The sequence below is a fragment of the Bombus terrestris genome, chromosome 9 (genome assembly GCF_910591885.1).
Source record: "Bombus terrestris chromosome 9, iyBomTerr1.2, whole genome shotgun sequence".
Classification (NCBI taxonomy): domain Eukaryota; kingdom Metazoa; phylum Arthropoda; class Insecta; order Hymenoptera; family Apidae; genus Bombus; species Bombus terrestris.
This window is the reverse complement of record NC_063277.1, coordinates 12,754,195-12,770,319: the sequence shown is the minus strand read 5'-3', so window position 1 is coordinate 12,770,319 and position 16,125 is coordinate 12,754,195. Positions and strand designations below refer to the sequence as shown.

At 27.2% G+C, this 16,125-nt stretch overlaps 2 protein-coding genes across 9 annotated transcripts; one reads left to right on the top strand and one right to left on the bottom strand.

Annotated features, from left to right (window-relative positions):
* Positions 1-33: 33 nt before the first annotated feature.
* LOC100651925 (plasmanylethanolamine desaturase) lies at positions 34-11,637 on the bottom strand. 4 transcript variants are annotated; one of them, XM_048408866.1, is made up of 7 exons: positions 9,975-10,089; positions 7,946-8,518; positions 7,680-7,846; positions 5,324-5,995; positions 4,672-4,883; positions 4,257-4,475; positions 34-4,107 (listed from the first exon to the last, which is right to left on the bottom strand). In XM_048408866.1, the coding sequence occupies exons 4-7, from the start codon at positions 5,553-5,555 to the stop codon at positions 3,847-3,849; spliced, it is 924 nt and encodes a 307-aa protein (XP_048264823.1). In that variant the 5' UTR covers positions 5,556-5,995; positions 7,680-7,846; positions 7,946-8,518; positions 9,975-10,089; the 3' UTR covers positions 34-3,846. The 4 variants fall into 4 exon arrangements, with proteins under 4 accessions (XP_048264823.1, XP_012167099.1, XP_012167098.1 ...); XM_012311709.3 differs by lacking the exons at positions 7,680-7,846; positions 7,946-8,518; positions 9,975-10,089 and adding an exon at positions 11,336-11,637; XM_012311708.2 differs by lacking the exons at positions 7,680-7,846; positions 7,946-8,518 and having other exon boundaries at positions 9,975-10,105.
* LOC100647030 (mitochondrial ribosome-associated GTPase 2) lies at positions 10,387-16,118 on the top strand. 5 transcript variants are annotated; one of them, XM_048408865.1, is made up of 9 exons: positions 12,911-13,400; positions 13,492-14,338; positions 14,427-14,663; positions 14,735-14,854; positions 14,948-15,286; positions 15,369-15,507; positions 15,586-15,666; positions 15,790-15,818; positions 15,896-16,118. In XM_048408865.1, the coding sequence occupies exons 3-9, from the start codon at positions 14,427-14,429 to the stop codon at positions 16,043-16,045; spliced, it is 1,095 nt and encodes a 364-aa protein (XP_048264822.1). In that variant the 5' UTR covers positions 12,911-13,400; positions 13,492-14,338; the 3' UTR covers positions 16,046-16,118. The 5 variants fall into 5 exon arrangements, with proteins under 5 accessions (XP_020720312.1, XP_048264822.1, XP_020720313.1 ...); XM_048408864.1 differs by having other exon boundaries at positions 12,940-13,103; positions 13,178-13,400; positions 15,586-15,818; XM_020864654.2 differs by having other exon boundaries at positions 15,586-15,818.
* Positions 16,119-16,125: the final 7 nt, after the last annotated feature.

Genomic DNA, 16,125 nt, shown 5'->3' with positions numbered 1-16,125 from the left:
ATAAAAATATAAAATGACAGCAAGACACAAATATATATGAATATTTTGTTATTTATTAAGCAATTATTTGCTTCTTTTTGCAGGATAAAGTTTTGTAATACAATATATTAGTATTTAAAAAGTTTATCAGACATCAATGAATATTTAAATCCTAGTGTGCAGTTTTGCTATATAATTTATAAACATATAAAATTTTTATTATCACAAGATAATGTTTTTATTAGAGAGTCACATTCTTTAATATCATTATAATAATATTCTCCTTTATGTTTACACTTTAATAACAGCATAAAGATGAAAAATTCTAACGTTGCAAAGTCATAATCAAACGAGATGCATGTTCTTTTCTTTAGAACATTAGTATAAAATATTAATTCAGGCTTTTGTAAAGTTACTGAACTATCACTCTGACATTTTCAGAGATACCATTATATATTAATGATGGAACAATGCTATTTCTAACTTATGTAAGGCTTGTTTTTTTTATAGTTGATTATGAACTTCATACATTGTTTATCTTATCCTCATTTATTTATTTACCATCTCATTAAGAGAAGATTTTTTAACTAAACACATGCAGATAAGGCAAATGCAAATTCCAGTTTCAGTCGCTATTTATACATGTTACTGTAGCCAGAAAATTGCATATAAGCATATTTTTGAAATTTTGGATGCTCTATTATTTTGATTGCATTTCATGTACATTTGCAATATTAGAATATATATTACATATATACACATACATACATTTCTGTTTATCGCGAAGCAGCTTTTCGAAAAATATAAAAAATTAAGAGTAATAATTTGTCTTTTGTATTTTTATAATTCAATTGTAATTCGTAAAAATTAATAGAACAGTTTTAGTCTATTGCATGGTGTATTTTTAATATAATAAATTTAATAAATAAAATAAATTTTAAATACAGTTTTATTACACGAAATCGAGCAAAACAGAATGTATGTACGCATATTTGTTGAAATTACATTTTGTTATTTCTTCTTCGAAAAATCAGTTATTAAAAATATTAAAAAACTGAATGTGAAAGATTGTGTTCAATAATGATACAATGTAATTCCATTAAAAGTGTTCAATTTATAATCATATGAAAATAGGTATGTGCATTTTTGCAATTAGAATTAGATATAAATGTTCTTTATGTATCAAATTCAATATATTTACAGCCTTTATTTCATTTTTCGTTTGAACTATGCGTTATATATTTCTCTTTTATAAATTTAAGCTTAATAACATATATTTACATCTAAATGTGCTGCTGAAAAGTCAAAATTATTAATACTAGTAGTTCTTACAATGTATTTAAATTTATTATAGCGTTCAATTCAGTTTATTTTGCGTAAATTTCTTATGTACTATGTACTGTTTAAAATAGAGACTAACTTCTAAAGTGAATGCAGCCTCAAAATACTAAAGCTTAAGATTATTTTTCAATAAAATATTCTTTGTTTTTATGTTATAAGGCTGATCCTATATTGACTGTTATTAAAATTGTATAAATCTATGTAGGAATTGTTCAAATGAACTATTTCATAAATTAACATTAATTTTTTGGTATTGTTATTAAATATAATGTAAATAAATATCTACATATTCAATTCATTGAATATTGATGCAATAAATATGTTCACATAATTAGACTTATGGAATGTGAAAACGAGACACTTTATTTTAATCAAAATATTTCGTGTTGCGATATCGATCATTAAATTAATAAAATAGTTATGTAATTATCATACATCTATGCTGCCTTTATATATAACGTTTTATGTTTCAGTAGTCTTTCTTTTTTCGTTGTGATGAATGGTGAGTTGTAATTCCAAATTAACATTCAAGTGGTATATATAACTAAACGCTCAAATCATTCATGGTAAAATAATGAATCTCCATTTTTTCATTTTCTCTCATTTTCATATATGGGCGACACAATGTACAGTTCTATTCTCATATTTCAAAATTCATCTTTAAAAAACTATATATCGCAAAAGGTAATTAAAGTTTGCATTAATAGTAATGACATAAATATATATTGCATAGAAAATTAAGTTATTAGCCAAAAATATAATTTTTGTATTTCATTTTGCTTTGTGTTGTTATTAGGTAACTATTAAATAGATCTATATTTAAAAAAAGCATCAGTCCTGGCACGCATTGCTATTTGACAAGTTTGTTAAAAGTTTATACTTCTTTTCTTCTATAACAATAACAACAACAATAACAAGTACGATATTTATAATAAACGTAATGTCCTCTAATATCATTTTCTTTAAAAGACATTACTAATAATTTGCTTGTAAGGAACATACATTATGGTCAAGCTCTGCATAAAGTATACTGAAAGTCACAAGCCCTTCAAAATAGTAGTCAATAAAAAAATGTGTATAAAAATTAAGTTAATTATCGTAATTTTAATAATATGTATTTATGAAGATTCCACTTACTACTTAAGTATCAGTATACTCTATCCAAGTCAAACCAATTTAGAAAACTGCTGCAAAGAGCAATTAACTCTTTTATTGGTCCCTGAACCTAAAACTTGTACTTATATTTAGCACCTTACAATTTTTATGTCTGTTGAATTATTTGTCACGAGCTAAGAAATATAATCAGCAAAAAAAGTATCATTTTTATACTAAACAAAGACGTCATTCAATTTATAAACAATGTTTTATTTCTTTTATACTATTTATATATTGTTTCATAATATTGTTAAGTAAATCTTAGCTCAGACTGTGTACAATGTAGACGAACTTTTTAAATCAAGATTAAGATCAAATTGCCGACTTGAATGATTATGAACACAATGTAATATATAAAAACATGTATATAGATTTATTAATGAACAATAGCTAATTTGGTTTTCTTCTAGACACAAAAGATATTAAATTATTTACGTAGATAGGTAATAGTTAAATTGACAATATTCATTTTTAGTAATAAGTTTTTATAAATCAATGCCTTTTATTAAATTTTAGTACTTCAAAAATTTTCTGGGGTTCAGGGAAATTGATTGTACTTAAACAGCAGTTTAGGCTATTATAAATTAGCATATTAATTAATTTAAATTATATCTTTCCTTTAAAATTACACTGTTTAGATTTATGCGCGAACAAATGTAAGCGACAATTTTAAATTAATTCATAAATATGTATACATGTATACAAATACATATAGTATGCACATATATACACATGTATACTTATATACATGTGTATATCAATGCATTTTATTTTTAACACTCAGTTTCATTTCATAGCCACTGGACATTGTGTTTAAAATTTAAATATAATACACGACACTTCTCATTCACAATGTACTGCAGTATTTTGTGATTGTAGTCTTAATACTTTATAAATTATTATATAAAATGTTAAATTAATACTCTTTGCTTCAAATTTGTGCTACTTATGTAATGATTGTGCGGTGCATAAACGTATGAATTGCTTAATTCATCAGGCCAATTGTTAATTCATAATTTATACTTACACAAACATGATTTCATACTCACATTTCTCTTATGTAATGTATATACATATATATTTATATTATTGCATTTATATATATTATAAATGTGTAAACTTCAAAAGCATATTTAAGTAATACTAAATGTCTTTAATCACGCTATCTATTTTGTAGGAAAGGCCTCGTAGTGCTAAATATAAGAAAAAAAAAAAAAAATACAGTATAGATTTAAGTTTCCTTTCAGCATGTTCTATTCAAAATTTTTCTCTATATTTTTTCATGAAGTTAAAGTTCATGGAAAATTTCATTTTTTGCTAAATTTTTTTTTTATCCGTGAAAATGCATAAAACAATAAAATACATTAATTCTCAAGATCGTTTTTGTGCCCATTTCAAATCATCCGCCCTAGGTTTACAGCCAGTAGCTTTTTCGATTACAGTTTCTAGAATGTACCAAAACCGAAGTTGTTCTAATGGCCAATTTAACCATCCAGTAGTAATACAGAAATAAGTTTCATGTGGTGCAACATGATGCACACGATGATGTTTCCTAGGCAATATAATTCTGTGTTCTTGTAACCAAACAACCCAGGAAGGTAATCCAAAATATGTATGTGACCATTTATGTATCTGGAAAAAATCTTTTATGTTATTGCTACTATGCCACTCTGGTAATACTAAATTTGATAGAATTGAAGAAGTTTATATAAAATTTGCACTTTGTTTCTTAAATATAAGAAGTTATCTGATATATATATCGACAAATTATATTCAATTACCTGATTAGTCATTGCCACAAAAATTGCAAGTAGAAACCAATAACAGGTCCAAACAAATTTTTGTTGTATCTCTGATTCTGGGAGAGTTAAGAAATCCCATGTTAATTTGTAAAGGAATGGAATTGTGACCATGAAATTGTCACCATTAGTTTCTATAAAATCATGCCTTGTTATGCTAGTTGGATCAATGTGGTGCTCTCGAAATGGTCTTAAAAAATTCTGGAAGTACACATACATACATACATACATACATATATATATAACAATATATAACAATTATATATAACAATTTTTTAAATGCATATATATAAATATATATAGATATGATCTATTAATAACTTTCATCGTTCAACGAAAACATTAATCTTAAACCTGTAAATAAGTATATTTTGTGCAATGGTTTTCTGCAATTTACCTTTCCAAGAACTGGAAGCTCCACAGAGCCCCATGTGTCAGCAGCCCAATGTACTAATCCAGATCCAAAATCTGCCGTAACGATGCCACAAAATGCTGCTATCGCTATCGAGCTCAAATTTTCTAATCGTAATCTAACGAGGATAAATATCGAATTAACTACGATGAGAGTAATGCAGATGCCTACACAAATGCACTCTTGCGTTCTTTTCCCTGCAATAAAAACATTATCATCAATCATCGTTAATCACCGAAACTTGGACAGTGTACTATTCTAACTACAAAATGTAAAAAATTTTTACATATGAGAGTGGTATCATAATAATGATTTTATAATTATTGTATAGATACAAAGATATGTATTGTTAGATTGCCCTTTATTTTAGTTCACATTCGAGAATTCCAAGGTGCGACCGATATATAGTTAGTATTTTGGCAAGTATTAAAATCAGAAAACATATAATGTATTTACACGTGCCGCTAATGTATACTTTTCCAAGATTTGATATTAAATATAATGAAATTATTAATTGAATCCACCGAATGTATTTTTATATATAATATATATTCAAAATTGTTTTAAATATTAATAAATATCGAAGTATCGCTGAAAATGTCTACGTGTGAAAAAAATTAATTATTAAAATTATTACCAGTACTATAGAGATTTGCTAATTCTTGAGCACCCTTGTGATTAGGACCCCATCTTGGTACAGTTCTGTCCTCTTGTGAAGTTGAGACCACCGAATTGGCATTGGGATCGTCCTCGAGCATCGAATTCTCGTAGATCTGCCGTTCGGTTTTCACTGGCGCCAAGAAATTCGTAGCCATCGAGCACGCGGCTGATGCCGCTTGGCCCAAATTCGCTACCTTTATCTCATCCATACTTAATATCGTAATTATCTTGAATATTTCTTGAATAATGGAAATCCTAACGTGTCTTTTTTTCTTTTTACGAGTCGGTCTTGCTTCGTAACGGTTGCGCGTTTTTCGACATTGCGATGTCTCTTTGAATCGGTTACTCAAAAGGCAGCGATGCGTTTCTATATATTCGTATAAAGGATTTATACTCTATCGAGTGGATTCTTACAAAATATGGACGATCTTTTGAATTTTGTATGTAGAAACTGCCATAACGTGTTACGCATCATTTGATGTAGTTTCTCATCATCTATTGTTTGATCCATCTGATTCTTGTACAATTTTCTCTACTGCGGTCATTATACCATTTATATATTGGATTTACAGCTTTGTTGTTGTTCTACGTTTCTTCCAATTTCGTTCTGGATTCTTTGGATCTGAAGCCTCATTCGACGAAATTTGTACTACAAGAAACACACAAAATAACAATTATTATTACAATAAATAATTTTTATTCTGATATACATAATTAAAAAAAAGATTGCATATGATTTTAATTCATGGAAATATTTTCTAGTATAAACTTTATATCATGCTGGATTATTAATAAAAATACAGAAAAATACAAAAAATACTAAAAATTACATATTTAATATATGATATTTTACTAATATGATTATCTTAACATGCGAAAATTTTTCATTTCAATGACAATTTGAACAATCAAAACAAACATTTTATGATAAAGTATTGAAAGCAACAACAGCAAATATCGAACTTTCCTTAACGGATAACGTTTTTTATATCTAATTTAACAGATTTTTATCGGTATACTATCTGACAACTAAGATACTTGGGAAGACTTCAATAATAATAATAATTCACAAAAGAAACGTTGTAACATAATAATAAGCTACAGAACTTATTGTATTGAACATTTTCGACTTAACTTATTACTATAATTGTGAATTACTTTAATTCAATGATTTTATATTTGTTTTTTAAATAAGATATTATTACTAAGAAATTAATAGTAATAATATCGATTAAAATAATTTCTGAAAAATCTAATAATTGCTCAAACAACATTTATAATAATTTTCTTCGTTTTATTAATGCAAGTGAATTATAACAATTGTTGCATTATTTTATGCTTGTAATAAATATCCATCAATCGTTTAATTATATTAATATAAATATATTTTCGAAGATATCGCTTTATCGAAAAAATTTAAAGCGTTTAATTACAATATTTGTTGCAATAAATGCTATCACGCGTTATCTTTCAAGAAAAATGATGATAACAATTTATAAATATCTAAGCTGTAGAATAATAACAATATAATCCCCGTTTGTATGAAGGTATCGGCAAAGTAGGTTAATTTCGCTTTTACACGAACTTAAAAAATAATTTTGATAATGTATCGAGTCCACTTTTAGTCACATTTTTAATATGCGTGTACCGACTAATCGAAATAATTCAAGAGCTACTTTGTGTCATGTGACATTATTAATTTATCTTATCTTATACCCATACATATAGAAAATTTAGAAATTCGAAAAATTGAACATCTAGGACAAAAATGAATTATAAAAAATTAATTGACTAATAAATTCAGTTAAAGTGTCTTTCTAATAAATAATATGTCATCGCTTAATTAGTTAATCGTCTATGTTTACGAATATACAAGTAAAAATTTGACAGTTCGATCATACAAAATTTCGAATGAATAAATATTTTGCATATACACTCGTTCAAAACTAACAACATTTATTAGCCGTGATATTTTAACAAAATTGAATTTAACATTACATTATAAATTATAATAAACAAATTGTTATATACTCCGTTGTATATATCTTTGCAAACATGAAACTTGATATCTCGTTGTTCATTCATTTCTCAGAAATTTTGCACACACGATATTCTAAACCGGCGAGCATGGTTACGCACACGATAGATTTGCGCTCTATGCGTACACTACACGCGCACGACACGTGTATTTGTAATTAAAGGTGTAGGTAACACTAAATAATATACAAGCAAACATCGACAGATGATATCATAATTTGAAGTTTCAAAATAAAACATTGAAATTCATGGTAAAATGAAATTTCGAATGGAAATAAACATCAGGTAGAGCATACCCATAAGAGAGGCGATAAGAACAGAGACAGCGATAGAGAATCCTCGTAGAATTTAGAGGATTCCTTGATGTTTCTGTATGCGGTCGTTATCTTGGTCGACTCATTGTCCAGCCATAAAGTTGCTGAATTTGCACACTCAATTAGTCACTGATAGGGTCACAAGAGACCTACAACGAGACACTATCGTACCTCGTAACGATATAACACGTACATATGTAAAGAAAGCACGCATGATGTTCATATGCAGTCATGTATAAATTTCATACACAAAATTTTTCTTCTTTTTCGTCGTCAACTTTGATGTTGCTACACCGTGATATCACCACAGAGAACTGGTAGTAACAGGTTTGGGAGTTTGTGTATTTTCGTGAATGACAAACACTAGTATAAGGACATAAAATTGAAGGTAGCAAAGAACGAGAGAGTGTGTGCATAAAGAGAAAAGAAAGATGGGAGTAATTGACGAGAGAATCGAGGAGATATACGTTGACACAAGTTGGCATTTAATTCCGGGGATCCGTGGTTTTCTCTTTTTCATAAGCCGAAAGGTACGAAAATAACGAATAGAGCGTACAAACGGAGGCGCTAGTTTCGCAGTGTATGCCTTACACCTTATACCGTTCTGTTCACCCGATTCTTCTCGATTCTTTCTCTTTTACTCGAGTTCACGTCACGCGATTTGCCTCTGTCTCTGACTCTTTCCTTCTTTCATACGAGAACTTCTCCTGCAACCCCGCCTCGTTTCGTGACGAACGACCGGCGCCGCCTGACGACCGTAGCTCGCGTCGCGACGCTCTCGTGGCGCCGTCATGCGGTTACCCTCCCTGATGTTACCACTTCTAGACATAAGAAGAGTTCCGTTGAGTTGAGGTGGGATAATTTGTTGCGCTCGTATTTTCATTCACATCGTTATTTCGAATATACATACGCATACGCGTTGTTCTACTTGATTAAATCGTCATTGCATTCCTCGTAACCTTATTATTACGTGTATTATTATGTTAATCCTACATTACTATTAGACTGTGGATTTTTATGCATTTATATAAAATTTGAAAGTGCGAAATTACACAGAATGCACATAATATGAAAAAATATATAAAATATTCAAAGTACTTTGTATAGTACTCTGTAGGTAAAGCAATTTCTTACCGATCTTCTGTATTTTTAATTATATTTTTAATAATATGGATTTTGCATAAAAATACGCGGTTTAATTATTATGCATATATACACTTTTTTTCTTGAGCTTTTCATCATTGAAGATGTAAATATTACTAATTTGTTTGTATATATGTAATTTTACCTTACTAAAAATATGAATTTAAAAATTATTTTCTTTAGCATATTGTTTTATGACTCATTAGCTGTACACGCTTATGAGATTTACTTTATAACTACTTAAAATATAGTATGCAAGACGCACGTAAATTAGGAGCTATAGAAATGCATGTGGTGTATGTATACGTCATCGATCAAGTATGCAATATGTCATGATTATTAGTGTACGTGTATCATACAACATTTTTACATTACTAAATGTATATTTGTTAATTAACTTGAATCTGTACAATTGGGTGTGTAATCGTTGATATGAATGTTTAAACTCTTACGCATGTCCTTAAATATCACAGTTATCTACAAATTCAATATTACGATTGAAGTTTTCAATTATTAATTTTGATATCAATTGTAACGCGGTCTTAAAATTCTCTTTATATGAAAATTAAAATTTATTACAATTATAATATAAACAATAAATTTATAATAAATAATCACATACTAATAACCTTATAATACCATACTTATGTATATATATATATAATTGTGTATTTGTGTTGTACATTATATTTGTTAAAAACAAAGAATTTATAAGGCATAACCTTCGACAGCAAGTTGTTAAGTTTCAAGTCTAATGTGACCTGAACGTCCTTTGGGGACTGGTACACATGATGTTTCACAAAATACTCATACTTTATTTAAAAGGAAATCGACCGAGAATGACTAGCTTCTAAGTTTTTCATGAGTTATATCACGGATGTATGTAGGTCCGTGATCACGTAATAGATAATAGAACAGACGATAATATACTATTATGTGTAATAACAACCATATTATAATAGTAATTTTCGATATCGAAATTGTTAAATAAATTTTATATTAGTTTGATAGAAAATTATCGATTTTCTATCGAAAGCAATCGATTAATTTTCGTCGTTAAACCAATTTCTTATACAAGGTATCAAGCTCGCGATCTATCTATAATTATATAAAAACATTGATTTATGTACTTACCGAATGAATTTAAATATGAAGAGTTAGATGACCATTACAACAAAGCAGTGTCGTTAACATGAATTTTAACTTCTTTTCCATTAGTTTTTTTTTTTTTTTTTTTTAATATAATCTGCACTATTTTATGATATTTAATAAAATTTTGTTTGTAATTTATCTGTTTGAGGTTGAGTTCTTCTTTTAGCCTTGTACGACCAGTCTAGTTGCCAAGTTACAATAATGCCAAAATAAACTCAGAAGTGCGAAACTTCGGTTGACATAAATTCTTAACCGTGATAAGCACGTTATGTATGCACAAGGGGCGGTTGTCAATCATAGAGGAACAAAAAGTGTTTCCCTTTCTTCACATCGGTTTTATTATGCTATTAAAGAAGCAATGAACGTACGTTCATTTTCTAAGTATTGAAAGTCAATAGCGGAAACGTTTCAATAGTATTCATTCGTGATTTGCGCTACGTAATTTAACAATAAATGTTGAATCATTGGACCTCCGTAATGTGAATATGAGATAACAACACAGTTTCATTGGTGCGCGTGCAAACGTATAGGTGAGTTGCTATTTAAGTGTTATCAGTACCTAGAAACTAATCTGTAAGATAAAAGGAAGGTAACATCGTTCAATTTTCACAAAAGTTAGATTTCCTGCAATTATGTAATACTTCTTTATTTTATCAGCATTCATCATTCATCATTATGAAAGCAAAAATTGTTGCTTTATATTTTCTGTATTATATATAATTTATATTTGATATTAAAATTGATCTAAAGACTTAAAAAAATAGAATTATTATATATACCTATCATTTATGGAAGTTAATTTTATATGTAAGTATAATTAACATCGAACGATCGGATATTCTTACATAAGTTAATCTAATTTAATCCTCCTAATTTAACCTTCAACTCTTTATAATTACGTTGAACGACAAACCTTTAAATTTATTTCCTTTTTTCTTTGTACGCGCGCGTTTTGTCTGACTGGATGTTTTGATATGTATTGAGAAATTTGTAAGAAATATTTATTTATTTGTTTACTTTATAAATTTGTGTTAATTTTCATTACTTATGCATTATTTATGATTATACATGTAATAATTTTTTCCTCTAATCTAAAATTAGTTTCCTATTGTAGTTAAATTTTTACTATTATACAATAAAATGTTTCATATATTAAATTTTGTATCAAATAAATTTTATTAAATTTGAAATATCCTACTTATCAATTAGCAAAATATGCAAAGATATTATAAAATATTTGCTATGGTTACTATGTTACAAAATGGTAATATTTCCGGTAAACAATAAGCTATTCTTATGGCCTTATGAATAATGATTCAGATATTATGCTTCGTATAACTTACTATTAAAATTTAGTAATACAGTGTGTGATCGGTCTAGATTTTCCTTAGCTTCAAAAGACACTGAATCGGCTATGCGTGCCGAGGGTATAACCGTGACGACATGATACATAGATTCTCAAGGTACAATGCACAGTGTATAATGTGTGTCACAATGAAAAACCACTAGTTAATATTTTTTGCTACTGATTGACTACATATCGGTTATTCGCAGACTTGTATGCTATGATATATACAATCATGATAAGCATAAGTACAAAAAAGATAATATTATGATCCGTAGAATGTACATACATGTATCTGTAAGTACATATACATATACAGTGGTTACAAGAAGTATTTGCATACACTTCAATTTTTCACTGAAGTACTTTTTTATTAGGTTGTGAATTTCATTTTTATAGTATTATATATTTATAGTCATATAAAAATACTAGTAAATGATGTAAAATTTAATACGCTTGAATTTAATTAATTATAGTACGTAAATGTTATAATAAATACAACAGGATGTTAAGTCGATGTAAGTCGACTTGAATTTTTTCAAATATCAACAGCCTTAATAAGTCATGAATATCTTCCAAGAATCTCTATGAATTTTCTATTTCTTATTTAGTAAATAATATCAATTAAGTAATCATGAATAGATTCATTTATTTCAAATCTTTCTGAGAAATCTAACGCTCCGTGAATTAATATTTATTGTATGCAAAAACGGAATCATACAGTGAATTCATGATGCTAATTTTGTAACACACTCATCGAAGTATCGTACAAAAATAGTTTCATTCATTCGTCGTACTATTATGTCACAAACTTTCGTTTGTAAGCCAAAAAAGATATCAGAAAAATGCAAGATTTATTTTAAATTACTTCCACAATGAATTAACACAATATCCGATATATATACATAATATCACATAAAAATATCTGTAATTTCATATATACAATATATATCTATATTGCTTAGATTTTAATCAATGTTATTTATATGTGTTCGATAATAACTAATATAAAAAAAATAATTCAATATATATATGTATTAGAGATTATACTACAATTGGAGTAATTTTTAAGTTTTATGATAATATGTGTAACAGGGAAATAAAAATTATTAGTAAACATTTGTACCAGTAATAAAATACGTGAAACTATTAATGGAATAAAGTTAAAACAAATTTAGATGTATCCTTTAGAAATTTTTGTTCATTTTTATGTATATATTAATAACAAACTTAAAAATATTAATATAATTTATTAATTTCTTTATATAAACTTAGGTTACACATATCAACCTTTAATGTAATTAAATTAAGTTATAATGTAAAACATTAGTAATTATTGCATTTTTCATTGACTTTCATTAGTACATGAAATTCAGAAAATTACAGAAGTGCATTGTATATATTTCACACAATCCACATTTATAAATATGGAAATAGCATTGTGAGAGTGATCTTAAATTTATAAGTATATGACATTCAAATATTACTAGTCGGCAGCCAATAACCGCATCCGCAACAACCATATTTTGTTTGCGTTTATTGTCTCGTCTCGTTAGACATAGTGTATGTCATATCTTAAATTTTCTTCTCATTTTTAAATTCGAGTATGATAATATTTAATGTTATTAATCTTATTAAAATTATTTAAAAATTCATTTGCTCATTTATTAAGCTTTCTAATTAGCTTAATATGTATATTACCATAATTATAAGCAATAAACTAGTAAATCACGTTTAGTACATCATTGTTACACTATTCATATGAGGTTAGTCGTGTTTTCGTGTTTTAAGAGTTAGTAAATATGCCTTTAAGAGAGATTTAAATACATTATTTTAATAGTGATTATACAATATAATAATTCTATTACCTTGATTTACCAAAATCATGAAAGTTACTATATTCAATGAAAATGATTGTATACTCCTAGTTGGAGAAGGCAATTTTTCATTTTCTGTTGCACTGTTCCATCTCAATTTAAAAATTAATATTACTGCAACATGTTACGAAGCTAATGTTGATCAAGAGCTTGGAAAGAAAAACATAGAATATTTAAAAAGCAATGGTTGGTATTTTTTTGAAAAAGATTAATATTTTTTCTTTATATTCTTTAATATAATTAATTATAGATAAAAATTCTATGCTTTTCTTTTCAGGAGTTCATGTATTATTAGGTGTTGATGCAACAAATTTAAAAGAATATCCAATATTAAAAACAAAATTATTTAACAAAATTATTTTTAACTTCCCTCATGTTGGTGGTAAAATGCGAATAGAAAAAAATAGGGAGTTATTAAGACAATTCTTTATAAGTGCATCAGAGATATTAAAAAGCAATGGTCAAGTATTAGTTACTTTATGCAATGGCCAAGGTGGTACAGCTATTGACAACCCACCAAGACGTTGGGATGATTCATGGAAAATCATAGAAATGGCAGCACATGGAAATTTTGTACTAACAGCAATTGAACCATTTGTATGGTCATCTTTTCAAAGTTATATAGTAACTGGATATCGCAGTTTGAACAAACAATTTCATTCTGCTGGGGCTTTAACTCATATATTTATAAAATCTAAACCACCAACTGCTAAGAACATTGCACCTAAAAAGAAAATAAACATTCTAAAATGCAATAGTAATAATTTTTCATGGAAAGATATAAGTCAAATTACAAACATATCTCATATAAATGCAACTAATATAGATACTCGTACATATGCATTTGATATAACTTTTGGTGTTAAGGAACAATTTAATCCAATTAAATTTTATGTTGTGTTATATAATCATGCAGGACATATTATAAATGATGTTAATTTTTTAAAGTTATATGAATCAGAAGAAAAAGTAGAAAAAAGAACTTATAGAATAAGTTATAAATCTAATCATTTACCTTTATATAGAGAAAGAGTTATTAATATACACCAAAATTTAATAACAAATATTTTGGAAAATAATTTAAATGTTGTGGTTGGAAGATAATGTTATTACATATGTAAAATGTACATATATAAAAAGTACAAATCGATGTAATACACAATTTAATAAATTCCTATTTATTTATATTTAAAATTGTGATTTTATTTTCAGATGTATTATATTCATCAAATAAGGAATCTAATCTTACATAAAAATTTGTGGAAACGAAGTATTTTATATACCGTTACAATAAATATTAAAGAATATAAAGATATAAATAAAAACATACTTAAATCATTTTGTACTTTTAAAAGATTTATAGAACAAAAGAATGTTCCCAAACCATTACGTAGTATAAAACCAAGAGCAAAGAATGACGCAGATAGAAGTATCCTTGATTTGAAGCAAGTATGAAGTTAAATAATTTTTCTTTAATTTGTGCTTAATATTTACAAATATTTACTTACATCAATATTTAGGTAAGAACAATTGGAGGAAAAGGTGGAGATGGAGAAATATCTTTTTTACAATTATGGTCAAATGAGAATGCTGGGCCAGATGGTGGAGATGGGGGACATGGTGGTCATATAATTTTTGAGGTAAAAATTGAATAATTTGTTAAAACAGATTGAAGATAAATAGAATTAATAATATTTGAAATATTTGAAATATGTATACTTCAAATGTTGCAGACATCAATGTATGTTAGAGACCTTTCACATATAAGTTCTGTTCTCAAAGCTGAAGATGGAGAAAAAGGCTATAATAAAAGTTGTTTTGGAAAAAATGCCAAGCATACTGTAGTACCTGTTCCTATAGGTACCATAATACGCAATATGAAAGGAAGCATAATAGCTGACTTAAATCAAGAAGGAATGATGTTTATTGCTGCACGAGGTGGTGCTGGTGGTCATGGGAATGCATTTTTTAAATCAGATGTACGACAATCTCCACATATAAGTGAATATGGTGCAGATGGAGAAGATTTACAGTATGTGTTAGAAATAAGTAGTATGGCACATGTAGGATTAGTAAGTAAAAGCTATATTAATATTCTGATTGATCTCTTAAAATTTAATTAAAAGCTAACAACAATTCAAATGTTTGTATTAGATTGGATTTCCAAATGCAGGTAAAAGTACATTACTAAGGGCAATATCTAGAGCTAGACCAAAAGTTGCAGCATATCAATTTACGACATTGAAACCTCATTTAGGAATCATATTGTATGATGATTATGAGCAAATTACAGGTTGGTAACGTAATGTAATCAATTAATCAATATTTCATTCGTATTATTCTTTTAATAATAAATTTGTTAATTCCCAAGTGGCTGATTTACCGGGTCTTATACCTGACTCTCATAAAAATAGAGGACTTGGCATACAATTTCTTAAACATGCAGAACGTTGTAAGATTTTATTATTTATTCTCGATGTTGCCGCTGATGAACCATGGAAAGATTTTGAAACTTTAAAATACGAAATCACAGAATTTAATGTACAACTAAATAAACGATTACATCTTATTGCAGCAAATAAGATAGATTTACCAGGAGCAATGGTCAGATATTGTTTTCTTTAATTAATATTATTTAAAAAATGAATATTACCATAATATAGCTAACTATATAATTATAGGAAAAGTTGGAAATACTAAAACAAAAAATAAATTTACCAATTATTCCAATTTCTGCTAAAATGGGTAGAAATATATCCACTTTATTAAGAGAAATAAGAATACTATATGACAAGGAAGAAGAAGAGAGTAAGAAGGAAAATGTATTGTAGTACAAAGAGTATTTTGATTAATTATATTATATATTTATAATAATTTGTTAATAAAAATCATTTATAAAAACCATTTGTTT